At 37.5% G+C, this 26743-nt stretch overlaps 1 protein-coding gene across 1 annotated transcript in view; it reads right to left on the reverse strand.

Moving 5' to 3' along the window:
- Positions 1–20601: 20601 nt before the first annotated feature.
- The window catches only part of RYBP (RING1 and YY1 binding protein), a 57248-nt gene continuing 51106 nt past the window's right edge, over positions 20602–26743 (reverse strand). Inside the window, exon 5 of the mRNA XM_083354316.1 lies at positions 20602–25796. Coding sequence (XP_083210442.1) covers positions 25544–25796 — 253 coding nt within the window. The 3' untranslated portion in view covers positions 20602–25543. The remainder of the gene's footprint in view (positions 25797–26743) is intronic.

Consider the following 26743-nt stretch of genomic DNA (forward strand, 5'->3'; position numbering starts at 1 on the left):
TGGTACAAATAAATGACTTGAGATTGTCCACTAGTGCACCATACAGTTGTTCCTCATGAGGAGACTGCAAGACAGTGGTCTCCAGCAGGTTTAGATGAGGAAAAGCTTTTCTTTGCACAAACTACAATCAATATTTCCTTTTCTAATTGATTTTGGAAATATTTTGTTAACTGTTTTTCAGCTAATAGAAACCTTTGGATACACATGTTTTATAGCACTAAGTGAATTTCTTTGTTTAAAATACAAGTTTAAGTACTTTATAAAAATCTTTTTTGGGGGGGGAACAGCAAAAATGTGATTAGTACTACTATAGTATTCTGCATAGTAGTAGGATCAGCTCAATAGCTTTCTCGCTTTTAAATGAACTTGGACATACTCAAGTAGTTGAAAAGCTCATTAAATGCATGAATTTTTAACAAGCAATCTATCAACATATAGTCCAATATGACCACACTCTTTTTATGGAACCTGAGATATATTTTTAACTTTTCAGTGTTGTTCTGGCTTTTTGTACAATTGCTTATTTGGCCATTGTTCTATTATTTTCCATTTGGTCAGGATAGTTTCAAATGGGAGATCCATAGTTTTAAAAGATTTTCACTGCTGAAAATCTTTTTTTTAACACACTGTACAAAGAATAGCTTTTTGAGACATCTATCTAACATGTCCACCCAATAATAAAACAACTTTCTTCAGATATTTTAGACTCTAATCACCCATATGATTGTGCTGACTAGGGCCAATGGAAGCGAATGTACAATGCACTTTAAAATGCTAGATAGGCTAGAACTGGAAAGTTCATTCATTAGCTCTGCAGGCTGTCCCTGGTGTCTGCACACGTAAACAGTATGATACTGTGTGGCAGGCAAGTTATGCAAACACACATGCAACAGACTTGAAAATGGATATAGAACAGGGGTGTCAAACTCCATTTCATTGAGGGCCGCATCAGCATTGTGGTTGCCCTCAGGGGGCCGGGTGGGTGTGGCCTACTGGGTGGGCGTGGCTAGAGTGTGTATGGCCTACTGGGTGGGCATGGCCAGCTCTACATCGTTCGCATCAAGGGTGCCTATGGGGGCCTGGGCAGGAGTGGGACAGATCTGAGGGTCTCTGGCAGGAGGAGGGTCTCTGGGCCAGGGCCAAGGCAGTGGGGGCCATTCCCTCACTGTTTCCAGGATGGCTTCGTGGGCCGGATCTGGCCCCCGGGCCTTGTGTTTGACATGTCTGATATAGAAGGATGCCCCTTTACCTCTTCAAGCAGCAGTGCTTTGCAAACCACCTTTTTCTGATGCTTTTCACAACCATAATGCTTATTGAGAATTAGGACACTGTCCAAAAGTTTAATGTTTTCCCAAGTCCTAGACTTAGAAAGCCACTCTGAGGCCATTGAGTTTAACTTTCTGCCCAGTAAAATAATTGAAATGAAAGCATTGGTAACAGTGGCTGTTCAGCCTCTGCTTGAACTCATCCTGTAAAAAAAAAAAAGCTCAATATTTCCCTTGTTAATTGGCTCCCCTAACAGCCCCTTCAGCTGAAATCTATTTCCCTGTAAGTTCATTATTCTATATCCTGCACTCTGAAAGACAAAGAACAGGTTGGCTTTTTTGAAAGGGCTCTTTTCTCACTCTTCAGCTGCCTTTTTCTCAAAGTTGAGCACCCCCAGTTTCTCTTATTTTTCTTTATAAGACTTAGTTCCCAATCCACTCATCAACCTTCTCACCTATCTTTGAAGCTCTACTAAAGGGCAATGGCCAGAAGTAGACACAGTACTTGAAAATGGAATCTGATCAGTACAGGATGTTCATGAAAATAAAGCATTCTGTGATTTTAAAAATAAAGGTCTTTTTCTTAACCTGACACGACATAGGTGCTGGTAATGACCTATAAAGCCCTAAATGGCTTGGGTCCGGACTATCTAAGGGAACACCTGCTGCCGGCATCATCTTCCCATCGTCCTGTGCGCCCCCACAGGGAGGGCCTTCTCAGGGTACCGCCGGTTAATGAATGCCGGCGGGTTATTCCCAGGGGAAGGGCGTTCTCTGTGGGTGCGCCTGCCCTATGGAACCAACTACCCACAGAACCTAGGACTGCCCCCGACCTTCGCTCATTTCGCCGGGACCTAAAAACTTGGCTCTTCGATCTGTTTGGTCCAGACTGTGGGGTTGTTAATTTAACTGGGTTTTAGATTTACTCTTGGGGCTTGAATTTAATTTAATTGTTTTATTTGTTTTAAATTTTTTGTATTCATGGTTTTAACTGCCCTGTAAACCGCCCTGAGTCCTACGGGAATAGGGTGGTATACAAATCCAATAAAATAAATAAATAAATGTTGTATAGGTAGATTAGTAGGGGAGTGGTTTCCCACCGGCGGGAAATCCACGACCCTGGGTTGGGTGTTGTTTCTTTGGCAGGAGATTCTCGGCCGGGGGTTGGCTAGCGTCCAGCGGCTGCTGGACATATATTGAGCCACCCGGACGGGGATCCCCAGTTGGCTCCACGTGTATCAATAAACATCACTGTTGCAAATACCTCGCTGTGTGTGTCGTCGATCCGAACACAACAATAAACAAATAAATTTAAGAGTGTGGGGTATGGTATGGCCAATATGCAGAAGATAGCTATCTGTACATTGCTACCCCGAGCTGCAAGGGAGATGCTATTGATATCCTTCTCGCTAAAGGTTTGGATGGGAGAGAACAGATTGAAGTTGCTGCTTGTACATTAGACTTCTCTATTGCCACAAGGATTGTTTCTTGACAGGTAAGCACCCTCTCCCAATGGTGCTTTTCAAGAGGCAACTGGACTTCCTTGTTTTTCTTTGAAGACATTTCACTTATCATTCAAGAAGCTTCTTCAGCTCTGACTGGATGGTGGGGAATGGAAGGATTTATATTCCTTGCAAACAGCTGCTCATTTGCATTCTTTGAGAGAGTCATTCAGGCCACTTGGAGGTTTGTCTGTGTCCTCAGGATCACCTGAGTAGTGAGGTGTGGAGCACCTTCTGTGAAAGAGCAGGTCTGTAATTTGGGTCTATGACAATTTGCCACGGCCAACTCGCCACAGGACAACTCATTGATGCACAAAAGTTACACTAATAACAAAGAAAGGATGAAAAAGGAGGGACAGAATGAAATGTGATTGACAAAAATTAATTTTTAATCTTTTTTGAATAATTGAATAGAATTGTTAAATTGTTCCACAGTGAGTAGTCCCATGGCAAGTTGCCTGTGGTAAGTTATCCTGTGGCAAGTTGGCTGTGGTGAGTTGTCCCATTCCCCTGAAATTTGGAAGTCCTTCATACTCATGACTTCTGCTTGAGTGGCAGCAGAAGCCATGGTCAAAGGGGCTTATGTCTATCTTCATCTAGTGTACTAACTGCATTGCCAGCATGTTGGACTAATGAGTTCTACATTGGGGTGCTCTTTAAAGTCTACTCAGAAACTGCAACTGATTCAGAATGCAGCAACTTGTTTGTTTATTGTCTCTTGCTATTGAGGCACATAACATCAATTATGTGGACCCTGTCCCTGTCAATTTATTTCCAGGTACAATTTAAGGTGCTGGTTTTGATCTAGAAATCCATCTATGGTTTGGCATCCTACTTTTAGCATTTCTCTGAATTTATTAAAATTGGTATTATTGAAGTCCGGGATGTCCTTAATTGCACTCAACTATAGTATCTCTTAATATCGTATTTTAACTGACGTGATATTTGTGCCACATAGAATTGGTTGCAATGGTTACAGTTGATTTTGTAGATTACATTGTTTCTTTCATCCTTCTGTATCTTGTCTTTGGTGCTGGATAATTCCTGTCAGAGTGTGACTATGAGTTTGTTGGTTATTGCTATTCCTAGGGGTTGAAGAATTCTGGTTGTCATTTCTGACACCCCTTGTATGTATGGTAGGGTTAATTTTTGTGTGGTGGTTGGCTATGTGGTGTGTTGTGGTTTAGGTGCTGTATGTCAAAATATGAAGTATTTTGGATACCTGTTGATCAGCAATTTATCTTCTGCTTTTCTTAGTGTTGTGGTGCTGCAGTGTGTCCTGGCCCTTCTGAAGAGAGTCTGGACACATTTTCTTTTGTGTACAGTGGGGTGGTTACTTGTGAAGCTGAGGATCTGGTCTATGTGCATGGGTTTGCAGTAGACATGGGTTTCCAGTTTTCCATTGTCTAGTTTCCTTATGTCAGTAACACCCCACTAGGAATTATCCAGCACCAAAGACAAGATAAAAGAGGAAGAAATAAACAATATAATCTACAAAATCAACTTTGACCATTGCAGCCAATTCTACATGGGACAAACATCATGTCAATTAAAAGCTAGGATCCACGAACACTGGCTGGCAGTCAAATGCCACGATCCCAAGCCCTTAATCTCTACCTACACTGACACCTAACAGCACCAGTTTGATTGGAGCAACACAAAATCATTGGCCATGCTACCACCCGCCATGCTCATGAGTTCATCAAAGCCTGCCAGACAACAAGCAATTCCCCCAACAGACACATTGACCTGCAACCGGCCTATGAACCCCTCAGAATCTAAATCAATTGCACAGCCAATCAGACACAGCACCATTGCTCAACCAACCCATGTAAGCCCCCATCCCCCCACCAGTAGTTCACCTCCCAATGACACTAATCTGATGTAACCTCCTCATCACAAAAGCCATCACAAGACTCTCTGATGACTCACACCTGACCCATCACAAGACCCATCACAAGACACTTACTTGACACACCCACACCTGAAGGCCTTGTAAACTGAACAACACTGAAATCCCTTAAACTCTGCTAAAGATGTTACCTAGCCTGGTAACGAAACATTCAGAAACCAACCCACAAGCTTGTAGAACAAACGTCAGTTTGATTGTTTTCATTTTTTTAAAAAAAATGGGAAGTTATAAGTTCACTAGCCTCAAGCATCAAGTTGTTTTTAAGAATACCTGAGCCCTAGTTTGATTCCAGAAACCTCCTTAGAAGATAGATACTGTATAATAAGTGACTGTGGCTCAGTATTTTGCTAGCAAATGGGTCATTTGCCTAAACTAAGGAATATAAAAGTAAGAGATAGCAGAGAACAAAGAGATGGCAGTCTCCTGATAAATCTGTGCTTTTTGGCCATTGTGTTAAAGTCCCCTAGATATGTTTTGAAAGTTTCAAAAATTCCCACAGGCCCCCAAAGTAGTAATTTTCAGAAAGGGTGCTAGGATTGACTGTTCCACTATCTTTGGTACCTAGTGGGTTAAGACATATTTAATCCATTTTTTTTGCCTATATTGATTTTGTAAAAAAAATAATCAGGACAAAGGGATGTAATGAAAAGTCATAAATCAAAATATCGTTTGGCTAAACCACATTTCCATTTCATTTTCTCCAAATCTCATTCTAAGCTTCTAGTTATTTGAGTCATGGTCTATATACTAAGATTAAAAGTTATACAGCCATACAGTGGAGATGCCACATGGGCAGATGCCGATCAGAAATGGTTGTAGGACATCTGGAAGACAATGGCAAGCCATCCTTAGCTCATGTTTGTGCTGAGATAATGTGCTGTGGGAGGCTACATATAACTCTCACCATTTATCATTCATATCCTTCAGTCCTAATATGCTCATCTTTGCTCTGTTCTTTTTTCATTCCATTTTCCAAGGAGTGGGACTGACAGCTCTCCTATTTTCTCCTTTTCCTTTAAGTTTTACAAGATTTTGCTTGAGTTCTTGTTTTCTTCCATAACCTGAACATAGGGAAGGGAGTTTACTCAATTTTTTCTCTCTTCTTCTCTCTTGGCCAAAATAATATACAATCAGAGAGCCTAGTAACTTATAAGAACTATAGTACTTTATGGATAGCAAACAATAACTCACAGAATCACTGACCCCTAAAGGGGCTGATCTGTTGTTGTGTCCTGGTAAGGTTCAACTTTTTGTTGTAATAAGGTAGAAAAAGAAATAGTTTTTAACTGCATATATGCAGTATTTTACTATTTGAAGTATACTCATCTCATTTGCAGATATGTGATCATTTTTTTAAAAAAAGAGTCTTGATTACTCTTTTTCATTAATTGATTTAACAGGCATATAGGTATCAACTCGGGATTTTGGCTCTTTTGAGAAAGCACTGTGGTGTATAAGGCAAATCTGTAGTTTAAAAACAAATCTACAAAGTGGGATCACTTTGTGAACAGAATACATCTGTTCTAGGTAGGAACAATTGGTAGAGGTTTATGCATGGATTTCTTTCTGTGAGACTCTCGAAGCAGCAGTCAAGTTGTCACTGTAAAAGACGATAATAAAACATACAAATTAAAATATTCATGATGTGAAGTACCTTGTAACTTTCTGTGGAGTCATGTCACCAATCTGCCTTGCCCCCAAAGATTTGTTTCAAACATTTCAAATAATTTGCTATCAAAATTGTTTCGCAGCGCCCTCCTTTATTTTTGTACTCTAATGCCTGCAAATTGTGTTATTGTCACAACATGCTTGTCAGGCACCCATCACACATGACATCTCTGTTACTTAGAAACTCCCTACTGGATTGATAAGTGCTGCTCAATGATTCTTTTTAAAATCCATCCTAATATGAGGACCCAGATTGTTGGGAGCAATAGGCTGACTCTGTGAACTGCTTAGAGAGGGCTGTAAAGCATTGTGAAGCGGTATAAAACTCTAAGGGTTATTGCTACATACAGAAGGCATTTTAGATCTAATCATGATACCTGCCATCAAATCCCATATTAATAAGTAAAGTTCCCATGGGATGAATAGAAAAAAGCAGCAAACAGTGCTACATGTGGTCTATTAGATACTGTTATGTACTGTATCCTGATTTTTTTTTTACAGGAAGCTGCATTAGTTTCCAAATATTTTCAAAGTTATATAATTCATATAGCATAGGGTTTGGCAAACGGATGCCTCCAGATTTTTTTGGCTACAAGTTCTACCAACCCCAGTCAGCATAACTAACATGGTAGATTGAAGTTGAAACTGTAGTCCAAAACTTATAAAGGTAAAGGTAAAGGTTCCCCTGCACATGCGTGCTAGTCATTTCCAACTCTAGGGGCCGGTGCTAATCTCCGTTTCAAAGCCAAAGAGCCAGAGTTTGTCCGAGGACATCTCTGTGGTCATGTGGCCGGCATGACTAGACACCAAAGGCGCATGGAACGCTGCTACTGTCACTACATTTTTATGTGTTTGTCAGTTAAGCACTTTGCAGTGTGCTCTGCAGCTGTGCTGTTATCTTATCATTGTAACCATGATGAGTGTCACATGTTTAACCATGTTTAGGTTTCATGTCTGGCTCTACTACCGTGCGTGCATGTCCAAAAAAAAAAGTTTTTTTTTCTTTCTCTCTGTGCTGTCTGGTGAGATAGAGCATGTAGTCAGTTAAGAGTCTTTCTTTGTTTTTTTTCTGATTAAAGTTTTTTTTTACAGTAGAATATGTTTTGGGTTTTCTTTCTTTTACCTGTTGTGCACCATGTGTCAAATGAACCACGGTTCATCGACCTCTGATAAGGAGTTTCTTGATTTACTCCTTTGACAGTTACCTTCCAACCATAGTGGCCCCTATTTTTCTACTTGCATTTTAACATGCTTTCGAACTGCTAGGTTAGCAGAAGCTGGGACAAATAACAGGCGCTCACTCTGTTAAGCGGCACTCGGGACTCAACCCGCCAAACTGCCGACCTTCTGATCGACAAGCTCAGCATCCTAACCCACTGAGCCACTGCATCCCCCAAAACATATAGAAGCCTCCAGATTTCCAGCACTTGTTATAAACTGTCTCCTTTTAATGACTAGTCAGTCATCTTACTTGCCTTTCGTTAGTTCAAAAGCAGTGTTGTGACAAGGCACAAACAATTCATTCCCCTCTCTTTATAAGGAAACAAATGTGTTTTATAAAGTTCAGCTAGATTTAAAATATGGATAATATGTGTAGGCTATAGAACTCATAGCAAAGTTGGAGGGGTAAAGAAATAAATGGAACTGGAACAGCTTCCGTATTTTATTAGTGAAAACAATAAAAACTAATGAAAAACTTGTGTAAAATGGAAAGGAAAAGCAAGAGATTAAGTCAAGAGAAAAGAGAAGAGATAATAGCACTCTCCAGGTAAGAGGACTACAACTCCCAGAATTCCCCAGCCAACGTGGGCATTGTTGAACTTTTTGAGAATTGAAGTCCATTCATCTGGAGGGTAGCAAGAGGCAAGGAATCTGATATTGCTCAAATCACTATTCCTAGCCAATTGTGAGTATTAGGAGTTGTAATAACTCACCTGGGCTTGAGTTCACCATCCCTCCTCAAGAAAACTGGTCTTCAATAACTGTTAGGGATCCAATTCTGGCTCATAATACTGTATATGAAAAATGACTTACATAAGGAGCATTACTTCATACAAATGTGCAGTTAAAATTAAGAAATGGGTCTCCATATGCTCAAGACTGAAGATGTAAAAGACCAAGTTAGTACTAAGAAGAAAACTATTTTCCCCCCTCATTAGTGATAGATTCCTAATCCGTCTGGAGAGTGAATGGATGGACATGGCACCACTGTCTGTAATAAGCATCTTTTAGTGCTTGAGGATCACCTTTAATTCTGGTAAAAGACAACAGCCACACTGATTAAAGCAAAAAAAAAAATAAATAGACAGGAGAATCCTTTTCCTTTAGTCAGGGACAGGATTTTCATTTCCCTCTTTTCTGTGGGGTAGAAATTTTGGGGTTTTCTTTGATTTTTTTAAAATATAATAAACTTACTTTAGAGCAGGGGTTTTCAAACTCGGCCCTTTTATGACTATGGTCTTCAATTCACAGAATTCCTCAGCCAGTGTGTCTGGCTGAGGAATTCTGGGAGTTGAAGTCCATGAGTCATAAAAGGGCTGAGTTTGAAGACCTCTGCTTTAGAGCTTATGTTTCATTTTTTTGACAATTGTAGAGATCTAGAGCAGGGGTAGGCAACTTTGACTCTTTTATGACTCATGGACTTCAACTCCCAGAATTCCTGAGCCAGCATAGCTGGCTCAGTTGAAGTCCATGAGTCATAAAAGAGCCAAGGTTGCCTACTCCTGATCTAGAGGGCAGAAAAGCAAGTGTTGGATCCTCCTTCCCTCCCCCCAGCCCCATGTTTACACCACCCATCCTGCCTAATTGACTCTGGGCAGTTTACAATAAAACATAACTACTATAGCCTGTTTTCACTATGTCAAAATCATGATTTATAAATCTCAGTGAGTAACTTGAGGCATTGCACAAGCCAATATGAAACAAGTTACCTTATTATTTAACAAGATTTGTAAGCCTAAAGAAGGTATTTGGGAGGAATGTGACCTTTTACCATAATCACCTAGTTAAATAGTCCCCTCACATTAAAAGATGACAATCCTTCCTGTGAAAAAACTAGTATATCTAAAAAAATAGCTCTGGATTTACCTTCTTCTAATGGGCCTTTTTGTTTTCTGAGTGTAAGTAATTTTTTTTAATCCAGTAAATACCTAATCCTAGTTCCATAAACTGAATGAGTATACATATTCCTTAGAAGCACTTTGCTGTTGTTATTCTGAATGTGTACAGGTACCCTCTTGGTGTTATGATAAAAGTCTTGAGTCTCATAGCCTTGTCTTTGTCTGAAAAACATTCTGATGATTGAGTTTCTTGAACATCTACTCTAGTAATCTAGTTTATTCTTATTAAGTTATTTGTTATATTTTTTGGCAGAGCTCTCAGACTCTTGCTGATGCCTGATTGCCTCACGTTATATAATCAGCTTTGTTCATCTTGTTACATCCACATACAATTTTCAAGCAACAAGAAATTCCATGGGCTACATGACTAGGTTTAATTTGCTTCCACTGACAGTACACAGGAGACTTATGCTGCTTTATTTATGCATAAGTAGAATGGGAAGAAATAAATAATGAGGCTTTTCCCCACCTTTGTCTCTGTTTCTAATCACTCCTTCCTTTCATAAAAATTTAGCTCTTACTCTCTTCGTTGTCAATTAGTTGAATCTCTTCTTTAGGCTAAAAAAAGAAGAAGAAAAGAACTGCTTTCAGAAAACTGCTGGATCATTCATTCCAAAAATGTAAGAAATATTCCCATTTCCATTTAAGTATCTTCTACAGGTGAAACAGCAATGAAAAGCTGTGGGCTAGTAGTCATGAAACAATGTTCCAAAATAATAATGGAGCAGCAGCATAGTAGTATGTGTAAAACAAAACACATAGATCTGAACCATGCACAAGTGGACAGTGGATCACAGGATCAGAGATGTTACTGAGTAATGATAAGCAGCATATAAATTTAATAAATACATAAAAATAATATAAGAACTGCTTATTTAGAGGCACCTGCTACTTACAGGCAACCTACAGAAACCATGGCTAACAGTATTTTTTAAGTTCATTTTTTAAAAATCCCTTATATCCTAGCCTTTCTACACAAATAGCTACAGAATGAAACTCCCACAATCAATTACAGCTGTATTCAGTGCATACACAGATGGATTTACTTCAACACAACCTATGAACAAAATAACAAAGATATATTATTCTGATTCTTGGATTAATTATTTTTCTTATAATCCATACACAGTGCAAATTTTTGTATCTGGCAAAGAGCCTGAAAAATATATCAAACAATATACATTGAACAGACAAGAACTACAACTCTTTATAACAACTCTAACTCTGCTTTAAAAGCAGCAGTAAATCTTTTTATTAGAAGGAGGCAATCTTTTTATTAGAAGGAGGCAATCTTTTTATTAGAAGGAGGCAATCTTTTTCTTGCGTCCAAAATTGTCCTCAATGAACATGTCCTCAACTGACTTATATTCTCTCCCAACCCACTCCCCCCTCATCTACTGCCAGCTTGCATGAGGATTAGAGTTTCAAACAATATGGGATGCAATGTTGAATTTTGTTTGGAGCTGAAGAAAAACATCAAATCTCTAAGCTGACCTCAAAACATCAAGCTGGACATTGCAGACTTGAAATATATATGCTCTAGCTTGATATGCAATCCTGGCTAATCAAGTCTGATTCTTGTATACCTAGACGTATTAGCTAGAGTTAAAGGGGGCAACATCAGACACATAAGTCATGCTTAACTCTGCTCTGCTTTTTAATATAGAGGGTTGCTTCAAACTTTAGTGATAAATTAAAAATCTACAGTCCAGTTTGAGATTAAGTGCAGTTATATCAGTGCATGTAGTCAAAAATCAATGTGCTTAGTTAGGCTATATAATAAAGCAAGTAGTAACTGAAATGCTGTCTCATAAAATTGGAAGGTCTGAATCTGAAGAACCTGAAAAACAAAATTAATTTTCAGGGAACTTTCAAACCATCATTTCATTGTTGTTTTTATTGCAGCAGAGTTTCAGGATGGACCCACCCAGTGAAAGTACATGACCAGCTACCTGAGGGAAGTGGGTTGATGAAAAATATTGCAACAAGGACTTCCGGTGGCGAGGCGACGCCAAAGACAGCCGTTTTCGGGCTGCCCGCTCCGCAGCTGTGTTTTTCCATCGTAAACAGCGCCGATCAGCTGTTTAGATGGATTTGAAGCCCCCTCCTCAGGAGAAGAGCTAGCGCTCTCTCTCTCTCTCTCTCTCTCTCTCTCTCTCTCTCTATATATATATATATATATATATATATATATATATATATATATATATATATATATATATATATATATAATGTTTAAGTATTTGTCAAGGCTTTTTGAATGTACCTTGCTAATTAACTCTTTCATTCCTGTTTTGGCCCGACTCAGGGCTTATCCACAGGAACTAGTCAGCTTATGACAGCTCATTATTTGTGCAAATTATTCAAATTGCTAATAAAGAATTTGGGAGGCTAAGATGATCATTTCGAACTCTTTATGTTCTCATCAGTTAGTCATACCCAAAACAGGAATGAAAGAGTTAATTAGCAAGGTCCATTCAAAAAGCCTTGACAAATACTTAAACATACATTTGCCTTGCCTTCCAGCTAATAAAAAAGGGAGAAAGAACCCGTGGCTCAGGACGTTAAAACACTGCCTGATATATATAATCAGCCCAGGTTCGAATCTCAGATAAAGGGTATGACTAACTGATGAGAACATAAAGAGTTCGAAATGATCATCTTAGCCTCCCAAATTCTTTATTAGCAATTTGAATAATTTGCACAAATAATGAGCTGTCATAAGCTGACTAGTTCCTGTGGATAAGCCCTGAGTCGGGCCAAAACAGGAATGAAAGAGTTAATTAGCAAGGTCCATTCAAAAAGCCTTGACAAATACTTAAACATACATTTGCCTTGCCTTCCAGCTAATAAAAAAGGGAGAAAGAACCCGTGGCTCAGGACGTTAAAACACTGCCTGATATATATAATCAGCCCAGGTTCGAATCTCAGATAAAGGGTATGACTAACTGATGAGAACATAAAGAGTTTGAAATGATCATCTTAGCCTCCCAAATTCTTTATTAGCAATTTGAATAATTTGCATATATATATATATATATATATATATATATATATATATATATATATATATATATAGTAATTAAAAGGTATTTAGTAAGATTATGCGTCGTGTTTTATTTTCTTCCTTCATGCACATCATGCATCATCTGAAGCACGGTCCTTTGCCCTCTACTAAGGTGATTTATACCTTGACAGGATAGCCTGTTCTTAATAAACCCATTGTCAAGCTCAAAGCATGGGTATGATGTTGCCACCATTATTGCTTCTCAACTTGCTAAAGTACTGGGGAGGGAGGGAAGGAGAAAATGGAATGCAGGCTCCAGACAACACAAAGTCAGCCTGCATGAACCAAGAACGTTTCAGCAGATGTTTGCAAACACATTTTCTCATAACAATATTTTGACACCCAATTGGACCATATGACCTGCACTAATAGGGGGAGGGAGTATTATATATTTTAACTATATTGAATTGTGCAGGAATTAGCTAGAGCTGGTTTTGCTTCATTCATGCCAAAAATTTTATTTATTTATTTTTTATTTTAATGCCATTTATATCCCGCCCTTCTCCGAAGACTCAGGGCGGCTTACAAGCTTAGCAGTAGCCTTCATTCTATGTATATGCCTGCTTATTAGGGCTTTCACACACCCCCAAGCAGCATTATTACAAAGTCAGCTTAATTGCCCCCAACAATCTGGGTCCTCATTTTACCTACCTTGGAAGGATGGAAGGCTGAGTCAACCTTGAGCCTAGTGGGATGCGAACCTGCACTATGATGTACTCAATAAAGTTTTGCATTAAGAGGTTGGATCATCTTAATGGTGCTTGCTTGCTTGGGTTCATTAGTCAGAACCTTGGCACCCACGATGACTTTTAGTAATGACCTAGTTTATTTCTAGGTACTCACAAACTTATTGTTTAATTACTTTTTCCAGGATATCCCAGTATTGATGTCTAGCTGATTGGTCTTTAGTTTCCTGGATCCATTTCCCCCCTCCCCCCTTTAAAGATCAGAACCACACAAACTCTTTTCCAGTCCAGTCCTCTGGCAGTTTCCCTGTCATCTAGGACTTCTCAAAGATTTCATTTAGTTTAGTTTAGTTTAGTTTATTAATATTTCTATACCGCCCTTCTCCCGAAGGACTCAGGGCGGTGTACAGGGCAAGAATAAAACATAAAGTTACAAAAATTAAAAAGTTATTAAATACATGCCCATAAAAAACAATAAATAGATTAATAAAACCCCCAATAAAATGATAATAAAAACCCCTGCAATCCCACCCTCAGGCCAGGCCGGCTTGTTCGAACAGGTATGTTTTCAGATCGCGGCGAAAGGAGCGAAGATCCGGCGCCGTCCGGAGCTCAACCGGTAGCTGGTTCCAAAGCTCCGGAGCGCCCACAGAGAAAGATCTAGTAGTAACTCACTGATTTGCTGATTGTTTTCAGAATAATCTGTTAAAGGAGACAAATCACGAACTTAATTTACTTGACATGCTTCTTTCTTTTTCATTTTAGTAGTTATTGAAAACTCTTGTCTTTATTAACCTTTACCCACATACTTTGGTAGGAGAGTTGATTAGAGGAGGCTATCCCGTGGTTCTCTTGAATCTCAGAAAGGTGGGAAACATTCATAGGTTAAAAAAAAGATATTGATAATAATAATGGTGGGTAAAAAGTAATCATACAGAGTAGTGCAATCTTGCATGTACCAGCTCACTGAAATATATCTCCTTGAGTTCAGCAGGGCTTGTTTCCAAACAAGGAGCTTGAAAACTACAGTCAAAATCGATTGCTCTGTTGAAAAGGTTGGAAGGGGCAGCTGGCTGTTGATTGTGAAATTTTGAGCTGTGGTCCACCCCAGGGACAATATTTCCCACTATAGCACAACTGTGCATTTTCCTGTTCATACTAGCTGAAAAATCACATAATTTACAGGCGCTGTGCAGGTAACATCAAAGTTACATGACTGCTGCATTCTTCTTCTTTGCCCTGGAGTTTTACAATCAAACAAAAATGTAGTGAATTTCTTAACAAGAAGTAACATTCTAACTTTGGTGGCTGACAGCCTTGAAAATAATTCAGAAGGAATGGTTTAGCCTTCTTAAAAAAAAACAACACCCAGAAACATCACACTTCTCTCCTGCTTGTTAAAGGAGCTGCTTTTTATGAAACTGAAAAAAAAGTGTAGTTGCTTGAAGAGTTACACCAATTTTACTAAGAATCTTCCTAAATCCGTGGCATTTTTATTTAAACTCAAATAAAGAAAAGGGGCTGACAGCTTTAGTAAGGGATAGATGTCCAAAACATATTTAAGCATATATTTTCCCTGCTAGCCATTTTTAATGAAACACTGGAACATCCATGAGAAGATATGAAGAACTAAATGAATATAATGAATAATTATAATGAAGCTCACAAACCTAAAGAAGCAGCTATTTTGAATAATTTCTCTTTTAATTCCCCTCTTCCATGTGGGTTCATCTGGACTATTATGTCTTATTTCTTCATATTGAAACATTTGTCTTGTCCCTCAATACAGATTTCACAAGCTTGCATCTTTCCTGTTTTTAAAATTTAGCCCATCTGACTAATTATGGCCACTTCATACTTTCTTAATGCTATTGGCTCTGCGGCACACAAATGTGTATTACGTAGTGAGTGTCTATGGAGGTTCTCATTCATTCACTCTTCTCATTCATATGTATTATGCAGGGAATTTCACAGTACTTAAGTGAAATCTGACAGCATTACATGCTTCAGATACTTCCAAGTCATCAGCTTACTAGAAGGCCAAGAAACAGTGATGAGAATTTTCTGTTCTAAAGAGTTACATTGAGGAGACAGTTTTATTAAATCCCAGGAGAGCTCCATTTCAAACAGGCAAGAAAGGAATGGCCTTCAAAATCCAAACAGGATACATCAATATTTGCAGTTTTTAAGTCAATGCTTCCCAAATCTGGGTAAAATACCGACAAATGGATAAAAGTGTTTTTTTCTTTGGGTAACAATGCAGGAATCCATTAATGGCTTTGCAACGCAAATGACTGAGCTTTGGTCCAGCAGTCAAAGTAAAATGCTATTCGAAGAAAAGACAGACTATTTAAAGTCCTTCTGGTTAATAATTCATGATGAAAATCCTGTGGTATCTGGGAAGCCATGATGCAATTATTGCCATTTCCAACCATCTACATGCATGAAGTAGGATTTTTCTACTCTTGCCTTCACAAAGAGCAGAAAATAAAAATGGTTTTAGGTAATGAAGGGAAAAGTTTCAAAATCACTTTAAAGGATTGGGGCACAATGGCTCAGTGGTTAAAGATGCTGAGCTTGTCAGATGGAAAGCTGACAGTCTGGGTTTGATACCCGAGTACCATGTGACTGGGTGAGCTCTCGTTACTTGCCCCAGTTCTTGCCTACCTAGCAGTTCAAAAGCATACGAGTAGATAAATAGGTAACACTTTAGTGGGAAGGTAACAACGTTCCATGCGCCTTGGCGTATAGTCATACTGGTCACGTGACCACGGAAGGTCTTCGAACAATGCTGGCTCCCTTGGCTAAGAAACAGAGATTTTTGCCTTTAGCTGCTTTAAAGAAAAAGATGGTCCAAGAGACTTGGGATGTTTTTAGGATATAAAATCAGACAAGTTCAATTTTATTTCTGCCCCCATAGTATGTAATTTTTAATTTACTTTTAGATCTAGGTGCCATTAGAAATGGAGGAATGTAATAATCATAATAATCTATACTTGAATCTGCAATATTTTCTTAAAATTTCAAATTTATACAAATTTATCAATCCACAATGATAAGAAGGTTAGGGTTGTCTATTCCTGCTCTTCGGTTTCAGGTGTTTTTCAGCAATGAAATGTTCAGATTCTCTTTTCCTGGTAAAGATGCCTCATAATGTGGAAAACAACACCAGCCTATTTTTTTACATCTTTTTCTTTGGTCTCTGCTTATAAGTACAGTAAGTACTTTTATTCGAGAAACAAAGTATTGGCACTATATAGTTGTAACCAAAAACTAATTTCCCCTCCCCTGGGTACGATGTAACAAAGCACAATTCCCTTCTCCATTAAACAGTCATAAATCACATTCCCCAATTAGCTTGAAGCTCTCCAGCCCGCCAAAACTCTATCAACTCAGGGCCCAATGACCTTGGGTTCCCACGGCTGAGTTATTATTGTTCTGACTAGCTGGACTCTCATCCACATTCCCCCTCTCAGCATCAACTAACTCTAAAAGCAATAGAGGAAAAATGGCTGCATTTCCATCTGTTGTCAAAGCAAGAACATCCGATGTTAGTAGCATTGACACTAGGAGGAGGAGGAGGAGGAAGAAGGAAGAGGGGAAGGGGAGGGAGAAGAAGTAGTAGTTAACACTTAAATAGCAGCAGGTTATTTTTTTAAAAAATGAAGTAGATGAAGCATAATACATATAGAATAACTAAAGCACAACAAATAAAATATTTCTTAGAGACATTTTTTGTAATCCATTCATTAGGGATTTTTCAGGAAAGCATTCATTTTGAATGTTCTTCCAATCATCATCAAAGTCCTTATTTTGCAAGGGAGCAGTTTTCTGTGAAGATGAGACAGCATGTTTCCCCACTTTCTTTTTAGGCCAGGTGATGGTCTTCTTCTCACCCTCCATTCACCCAAGTGCATGTTGAATTTCTATACAGTATATGCTACTTAGCTACTGGATTATGCTTATATAGCATAATCCCCAAATGGGCTAATTTTCTCATGTAATGGGGTAATTTGAATTTTCCATACAAAATGCAAAGAAGCTAGGGAGGAGAGGAAGAAGCTGTGAAGTTTCTATTGTTTGGTTTCAACTCCCAGAATTGCCATCCAAGAAAGGCAAATGATCTTGGCAGCCAAGAATTCTGCAGTTTTCACATATCTAGATGGCCCAAATTAATGAAAAAGTGCTCCAAGCAATGTAATTCTCTCTGTATAGGTATAATTAAGCAATCAATTGTGCTTAAAGAAAAAATTAAATACCAAAGTTATTAGCAACAAATATTAACTTCATAAAAGAATGTCAATGCAGACCAGCCTTGAGATGTATAATCATATTTTTATACTTAAGACAGAAATAATATTCTACTTTGAAGCTGTATTAAATGCAGCTGCACTAATATCAATTAAGAACAAGAAGAAAAGAGGAAAAAGTGCAAAATGAAAGAAAAAAGGAAAAAAATTGACTTCCTCCCGTCACACAAGGGAAACTTCTATAACTTAACACCTTCTCTAATATTAAAAGTAAAAAAAAAATCCCCATCTCATCTTTTTATCAATAAACATATTGTAAAAAATCATTGTTCAGTCTTAATCAGCACAAAACCATTACTAGAAATAGTAACGTATGTTGCAGGATCCAATCTGCAGTGGTCACCAGGGCTAGAGGTTTAGTTTTTAAATAAAACCTGTGGTCCCAGTGACTGACCAAGATTGAATCCTGCAACATTATCCTGGGAAATGTATATTTGCCTTCATTTGTGAGCAACATAGGTATTTTAATTTTAAAATTCTTTTGTATTCAAACTTACCATTTTCTTTGAAAAATAAAGCAAAAGAGGTCTTCTTTCCCCATTTATAAGCAAATCTTCAAAACCTCATCATTCATTCCTTTTTTAAAAAAAATGTTAATACTTATCAGAACCCACAACAGTTGTATTTTAACCTTGGTTGAATAAGTCAATTTGATATTCCTTCTGTTTACTTTTTAAAAGCTTAATCTTCAGTCTAATCAAAGAATGTCCCACAAGTTGGTTTCTTAATACATTTTTTTCACTTTGCTTCCTTTAGGGATGGCTTCAGTTATTTAACACATCCCTCTTGTAAATCCAAGATAAGAAAACTTTCCAAGTCACTCTTGTGATTTATTATTTGTATGTCCCCTTTAGTTATGAATGCATCCGCCTGGTGTTAGTTGTAAATCCATTGTGGCATCTTTTTCAATGTCACTTTGGTAGTCTAGAATTTTAAAATCCATTTTCAAATCCATGAGACCCATTTTTCTTGTCACTCTTGTAGTCTGGCATTCTTTTCAAAATCCATTTTCAAATCCACGTGGTTTAGTCTCTATTTTATCCAGTAAAATCTGTTCATCTTCTATAGTCTCTGTTAAATACATTCTTATAGTGTCAGAGATTCTTGAAAGTAATTTCTGAGTACATTGTTCCCAAGCAGCCTTAATTTCCCCTGCAACCAAATAATACTGTCCCATTATGTTAACAGGTGTCTCCTCATTTAATTGTAATCCTTGGTTGTCTCTGGTTCCCTCTAGTCAACTTTCAAAGTACCTTCTTGTCTGTTTATTTATTTTCCAATCAATAAAACTTTTCCAAGGGAAAAATTCTTAATAGTTAATTTTAAAATATTCACATATAGTTTTATAAAATTTTAAACAACCCACAGGAATTATTCTTGCAATTCCAGCTGGCCGCTTAGCTTTCCAAAATCAGCGTTCAATTCTCCTTTTCTAATTTCCAAAGATAAAACTCTCTCTCTTTTTTAAATAAAGCTTACATGAAACTTCTTTCATCCAGGGTGGAAGGAAAAGTGAGATATTTGCTTTTCAGGATGTTCACAACATCCAAAGAATCCAGCAATTCCTAAGTGAAATCGGTGAAGGCGCTGAATGGGATGAATTTCCGCTGGATCGAGAGCTGTCAAAACAGTTGGAGATTGCTGTTTTATCAGTAGCCTCTGAGCAAACCTGTGGATAATCCTAGTGGGCTCCTTAATCTGTAGAGGAGCTCCAAAGAATCAGTCCATTCACTGGCTCATTTTTCCACCAGTCGTTAGTTCTGGGAAAGAGCCATCTTCAGTTTGCCGTTGCTTCCCTGGAAGACCCGTTTCATAGTTTTCGTAATTTTTTTATGATAAGCATTATGAGTTTGCTGCTCTTTTCAACCAAGGATTCTTTTATTGCCCTATAAGGAACAACCCCATACTATCCATTCAGGATTAAAACTTAGAGCACTCCTATGAGTCTCATTCATTACTATACCATCTTTTCTTTGGTAGTGGTTGCTCAAGGGAAATTGGATCTAGCAGAAAACCTATATTCACTGGTCTCTGATAAAATGTATTTTCTATCCATTTTAAAATTTTTGTTATTAAATGGCACTTTAGATGGAAACAACTTATGTTTCCCTTCCCCATACTTATACTCATGCTTGTGTCACCTTGTTTTTTCACTCATACTTTTTCACACCATCAGTGAATGTGTTTATTTTTAAAAAAATAAGTTTACGTTCCTGCTTTTTCATTCTTTTCACTTACACTTGAGAATTACTTACACTACAGTCATCTTTTTTCCTACACTATTTAGTTAAAACTATGATTAAGTCTTTCCATGTGTTATGAAATTAAGGTGAGCATAAATGCATTGCAGTAACCCAGGAAACAAGCACCTATACAATGTCAAAATGAATACCCACAACTTTATATATATAAAAAGCTGACCAGTCAACCACTGTAGCACAATCAATGTAAGTTATAAAAAACAACATTAGGAGTCCCAAAGGGGGTGTTCACTGTTGGAGGTGGCTGACTGGATAAGATCTCATCCCCAAGCTGTCCATTTCCTTGGCACTAGTTTTTATATAGCTTTTAAATTTTTAGTTGCTTTCATATTGTATTCTTTTCACTCTTTGTAAGCCACTCAGAGTCAGCTTGTCAAAGAGATGGGTGGCATATCAATTTGATAAATAAATAAACACTACCATACATCAAAAATATCTCAGAAACAACCAAACCACACAGCATCACAGCAGCACATAAACCATATATAGCATCACCTCAACACATAGACCAGCTAAAAACTTCTAGAATGTCTTAAGTAAACCAAAAGACCAAGAAGACCAAGAAAAAAACAAAACAGGAGTCATCTACAACATACAGTATAAGGGCTGTAACAGCCACTATGCAGGACAGGCAGACTGCATCCAGGAACACCAACTAGCAGTCAGAAGACTCAATGGAAACCTTAATTTTGCAACACATGGACGGACTTAACCTTAATTTCAACAAGGAAGCTGTGAGCACCCAAGCAAAAAAACATTAGGGAATTCCTGAAAGCTTGACACTGAGACAAATCAGCCATCAATAGGGAAATAGGGATAAACCATCTTTATCCTTTATTCAATGCACTAAAAAAAAGAGAAATTAAAAAGAAAACAAACACACCAGAATGCCTCCTCTCCAGTTATCAACATCAAGATAAACAGGGATTAACACCAGATAAACAAGCAGTAAACAATATCCTAATCGAGGAACAACCAACTTAATCAAGCAGTAAACAACAGTCTAATCAAGGAACTACCAAGGAGGAAGCAACACCGCCACCAACAATGTTAGGGTAAGCTACTATTTATAAGTAGAAACAAAGCCCACTCCTTTCTGGCACTCAAGATGTCAGATAAAGGAAACAACCAAGCTCAGGATTACATAGATTTCCACAAATTACTTTATAGCTGAAAACCATCATGCACATTAGAACAGCTCAACAGAAATAAACTTCAGATCCCCAATGATAGCATCTACATGACATACTCATTGGATTTAATGATTTATATTTTATACAATTCTTGCCTCTGTAAAAGGGGTAATTCTGACAGTTGAAAGTCTGAATTGGCAGCTGTGACAGGATATAGAAGCAACCATCAAATCAATCTAGATTGTCTGTAGCTTTATTCTTATAGTCCCTACTGTTTGAACTAACTAGATACAACATGGCCAAAAAATAATGTTTCAGAGAACAAAAAATTAAATTTATCACAGTGTTCATTAAGTATATTTCAAAATTTGAACATATAAGTTGCCTCATGACCTTTTCATTTTAGGTACAGGTTTTCACAAATCTTTTACAGTAATGATTTTTTTCTGTACAACTTGAAGAGGATATCCACTTCAATAGAAACTTATGCCTATTACTAATCTGATAGAGCATTGGATCCAACAAGGAGCATGTGGAAGAAAATTCTGTTAACACATGTCCCCAACATATCAGTATTACTAATGTATATGCTTTTGCTGGAAAGAATGAAAAAGTACGCATTTCCAAGCTTGGCACATCATTGATATGATCAAGTACAAGAAGCAAAAGTGTTAATATAAATGGCTTATCTGGATCATCAGTACCCAAAATCATGCAAAATTTTCATACATAAATGTCATGTTAAACATGCAGAACAAAATCAAAAGTTTACCTAGAAAGATACTAGCACAGCAAACTGACTTGGTCCTTTCCTCAACACCAAAGAATAGAAAATCAGATTTAATTAAATGTTACTATTTTATTTGTGAAAAAACTACAAGCAGAATTCATAAATAGACATTTCTATTTAAAGCAAGAAAATGATAAAGTGGCTTCTAATAACAGTCGTGCACATGCCGGTAACAGGAATATATTAACATCTTTTATTTGCTAGACAAAGAGCAGTGTCCAATATAAATTTCCCGAAAACATTTAAGACCTGTGAATTTTTCTGACCAGTTCACAAAATCACCATTGACACTTTTAGCATGAAGATTAAAAACAAACCTAACAGGACTGTCAGCTCTAAAGACTTTACAGAGCAGAAAACTTCCAAAGCGTTATACAAGCTGTCTTTCTGGGCAAATGAAAAATATAGCTCGTATAATACATTAACATAAAAATTCACAAGATAAAATTATGTTTTGACATACTTAAACAAGCATTCTCTATTTGTTTCCAAACAAACAAAGCTAAAGAAATAATGTAACCATCTTTACACAGTAAATTAAGGTTACAAGTCGTACACAAGAACAGAACTGCTTGCGCATTAAAAACTGTTCAGCTCCATTGTCATATGGTAAATGTTGGCTCTCAAATCATTTTTTTCAGTTACATACAAGCAAAGGTTATATAGTCAGCAAGTAATAACTTCAATAATTTATGGTAACAGTTTTTAAAAAGTAGACTGGAAATGGTACTGGTAAGGCAGATGTATTTCTATGAATATAGCCACTGCCCAATTTTAAAATAGAAACTGAAATTGAATAAGCAAAATGCTTTCAATTAAAACTGCCCATCTTAAACATTTTTTTTTGCCTTTCATTGTTCTCTTCGCATGACATATTTAAAATATTCAAAAGAGGAAGTCAAGCAAGCTGTTGTGTGCATGGGTGTGTATAAGTGTAAAAATTTAACTCTGAAAATGTAACACTGTGCTTTTTCCTTACCTGCTTTCTGTGCCACTGGCTACGAAGCGTTTCTGGCCCTTCTTATACACTAATATTTTAAAGCATGCTCTCCAACTACTGAATAGTTAAATGAAATGCAGGAAGTTAAGATAATCCAATTTTTTAATCTCATGCTTTTTAAAAAAAGGTGTTTGCTTGGTTACGACACGACGATAAGAAATGCGGCCCAAGAAAGTTTGAATGCTTAGCTGACAATTTCAGCCAAATGCAGTTTCAATCACTCCACTTGTGCCAAAGATGGATTTGCATACTTTATTCTAACAAGCTACTATAGCACAGAGGCACACATAGGGGGAGAAAAAAAGGAAAAAGAAAACCCAAAGAGGATTTCACTGAATTGGTAAGCCAATGAGCAGCTCTTTACGGTTAAAGCTTTTATTCCCTAACCTAAGGGACAGGTTTCACCCACCAACTCCTGCTGCTTACCCATTGGAATGACAGCCCAGAAGAAGCCACCTTAGGAATGAATGGAGCAGCAATAATTGGAAGGTGATATTCGGTGTAACTGGTCTTCTCAACATGCACACTGCTTCCTCCACCCCACCCAAGGCTGTATTCTAGCAAGCCACAGAAGGAAACACACCATTTGTATATACTGGTGAACTTCCAGCAGACGTGCTCAGAAATTGGGTCTTTGGTGGGAAGGAGCTAAATGCATACAGGCCTAATTCATTCAGATGTAAGTTTCTTTTTAAAAAAATCTGTGCAAATCACACTCATCTGGGACTAAGTTGAAAACATCTCTAAAAATTATTTTTTTCTCCAAAAATAAATTATGGCTGACCAATTTACCCTCCCTGAGATCCTTGAAAGGAATAGTCAAACTTGTAAAAGGAATGTTTACCAATGTTAAAACGTGGATTGATGTGGACTATTAAAAACTACGATAATATTGTATTATCAGAGCTTAAGAAACATCCGTTTTTCCTTTGGTTCTTTTTATTTTTCAATAAATACGTTAAAAATAAGTTTTCAAAAAAGGAAAAGAATAGATATAAGAACAACTGAATGAGAAGCCCATCAAAATGGATGCAGCTGCAAAGGCACTGCTCTGCTACTCTACCTCTTTGAGCAGAATTACTTTATTCAGTTAAGCATAGGTTAAAATTTTCTGACTGAAAAAGAAGTTTATGTTTGCGGCTTTAAAGTGATAAAACACAACCATTTCATGCCTCTCTAGAACAGAAATAATTTATATTATTCAAAGAAGAAATGAGTACAGCAATTGTCTAGCACCAAGTTCTGCCAAGTGGCCTTTGAGAACACCTACATGGTAATCATTCTGATAAAACTAAAAATGGTTACTGAAATTATAGCAAAGCACTCTGGGTCGCCTAAAAAGCACACAATAAGAGTTTGAAGGTATTTTTTAAGTGTTCCGTCTTCTTTTTAGTGTTTTATGCAGAAAAACATATCGGCTAGATAAAACTGTTAACAGAGTTTGGATTTGTAAGTAAACATTCTCCGAATAGCTTTCGAAGCAGGAATTGAAGTCCATTTGCCATTCTGATGCTCCCTTATTAGTTATAAAATGTCTTCACAACTTTAGCTCTCACACCAAGTTATGTTAAAGAGATATGTCTAAGAACTGATGATCCTAAGGAAATGGAATTAAATGAATTAAATTACTAACAAAAAAGCAGAGTCATATATAGAAAATTTGCACTGAAAACAAGTTATGTGACAATAGATCTCGGTTCATGTTATTAATAGGGGAGCACTTATTAAGGCTTGGGACTGCCTTCTATTACAAAAGCTGTAATAGAATATTCAAAAATCTTTCCCATCACCAATATAAATCTGGACAATAAGAGAATGAGATTTGTTATTCAAAATAGGCAGTGTTAATGTGCAGCCACAAGGTACATTAATACTAATAAGCATTTTGAAATTGATGTTATTGTTTTTTAAAAATTTGTACACCGTGGTAGGAAAGGGCTAGAAATTTATTGTTTTCCGATACTCTAACTGGAAATGCTATGACTTGGAGCACCCTCTTGGATTTCAAAAAGAACAGAAAATAAGAAAATAGATATCTATTTTTGTCCAGTACTCTTCAGCCAAAGCACAAGAGAAAAACCAGGTCCTGTTTCTGTTAGAACCTCTGGGAACACTTTGTTGATCTAAGACTGGTTCCAGTCCGGTTTCAGCACTCGCCAAATGGCACTCACTGTCCCAGATCTTAAAATTGCTTAGCTTCACAGTGTTTCAAGCACCAGCGTTTCCATGTATTGGTTTCAAATAACCCTATATATACTTTATTTATATATATATATTTATATATTTATATATATATATATATAATTTATATCAAAACTGATAGTACACAGTATAACTGGAAGAGGGAGATTTGAACTCAAAAAATATGCTTGAAAAAAAACCAAGAGAGTTTGTGAATACAATAAATAAAAACCCTCCTATAAGCCCGCCCTTCCCCTTACATCACATTCCCTCACCCAAAACAAAACTAAAATTGGTGGTAAGATTCATGGAAAAACTGTGCACAGCAGATTTATAAAAAAGTAGAGTCAGGAGCACATCCAATTATAAATGATTGTTAGGAAAATCATATAAAACAATGGAATACATAAACATCAGAAAGTAATTCTCAGGGTGCGAAATTCCTTGTTAGCCAGATGCCCACAGTCAGACCAAAGCGTCCCGCTGTCATCAATTAAGGGAAGGATATCCAAGAAGCATGTTGAAGCACAAGGAGAAAAGGAAGAAGTGGTGGCACTGGCAGCTTTCTCAGGTTGTCCCAGTGGACAGGTGGAACATTTGAATTTCATACCCTGATTTCATAAGTTTCCCACAATTCCATGTGCAATTCTCAGAAAGATTCATCGTTGACTGCTGACATGTCGCCCTTTGGCGTAGAAGAGCGGGATGAGCCCTTGTCTGTGCTCTCGGAGCCCGAGCTACTCTGATTTTGCTGTTCAGATCCAGCACTGGAGGTCACTGTGGACGAAGATGTGGAGGAAGAGCGAGTCTTTTCTTTAAAGTCTGTGATAATTACTGTGACATTCCCTACTGTGACTGCCAGCTGCTGAGCGGTACTTCTGTCCACATTTTTCAGTCTGGGCCTACAACAACAACAAGAACAGAGAAGAGTAGTAATAGCGGCAGCAACAATGGTAACAACAGCAACACAGAATATAAAATAATGGATGAGCCTTCTGCTAAGACACTTTTATTCAGCTTATACAGAAGAATTCTAAAAACTGCAGATGTTCTACATTAAAACAAGAGAAGAAAGAAACACTGTTTTCCCCACCCAGCCCCTGCAGCATCTGATCATTTGCTGTCTTTAAATGCTTAGTCTAAACAGGCCGGGATAGCAGCATTTTCAATTCCCAATGGGAAATGTAGTTTGGGAATCAATTTTGGAGCTCTGGAGTTGTAGAAAATTATTCTCTGTTGCATCCAGCCAGAAGTATAGTAATATGCTAAAAATACAAAGATATAAAGAAAGCTTTTGAGAGTCCCTTTTGGAATACAAACGTTCTGTGCTTGGAATCCTTCAGCCTCTTAAGCTCTTGAAAGCTGCAATTTTGTAAGACAAAAAAAAAGCACCTGCATGTGACAGTGTAAAGGGTCAGGATCTCAACTGTTGCAAACCTATAAATGCAAGTAAAATTTGGCATATTTCCCAACTGCCGGAATGCATAGGAGAAAACCCCCACATAACCTTATAGAAATGGCTTACAAAGTCTTTTCTGAATGCACTGCTGAACACAAGCTATGGGAATATAAATACTGGCCAACAGAACTGCACAATTTTAAAAAGGTCTTAGAACAGTGTAAGTCTTACTATAATCTTAGATTTATGCCATGATATTAAGTAATCAGACCAATTAATAAAGCACTGGGCCACATTCACATATGGTAAAATGTTCAGTTCATAACTTTAATAGAAACGCAAAGTGATATTGTTCATTATTTGGGAAACTAAACAAGATCTCTGTTATCATGTCAGAAAGAAAAAAACAAGGAAGGTTTTGAGCAAACATGAATAGCTCCTTTTAACAGC

This window comes from Vipera ursinii, assembly GCF_947247035.1.
Source record: "Vipera ursinii genome assembly, chromosome: 2".
In the NCBI taxonomy this organism is placed as follows: Eukaryota; Metazoa; Chordata; class Lepidosauria; order Squamata; family Viperidae; genus Vipera; species Vipera ursinii.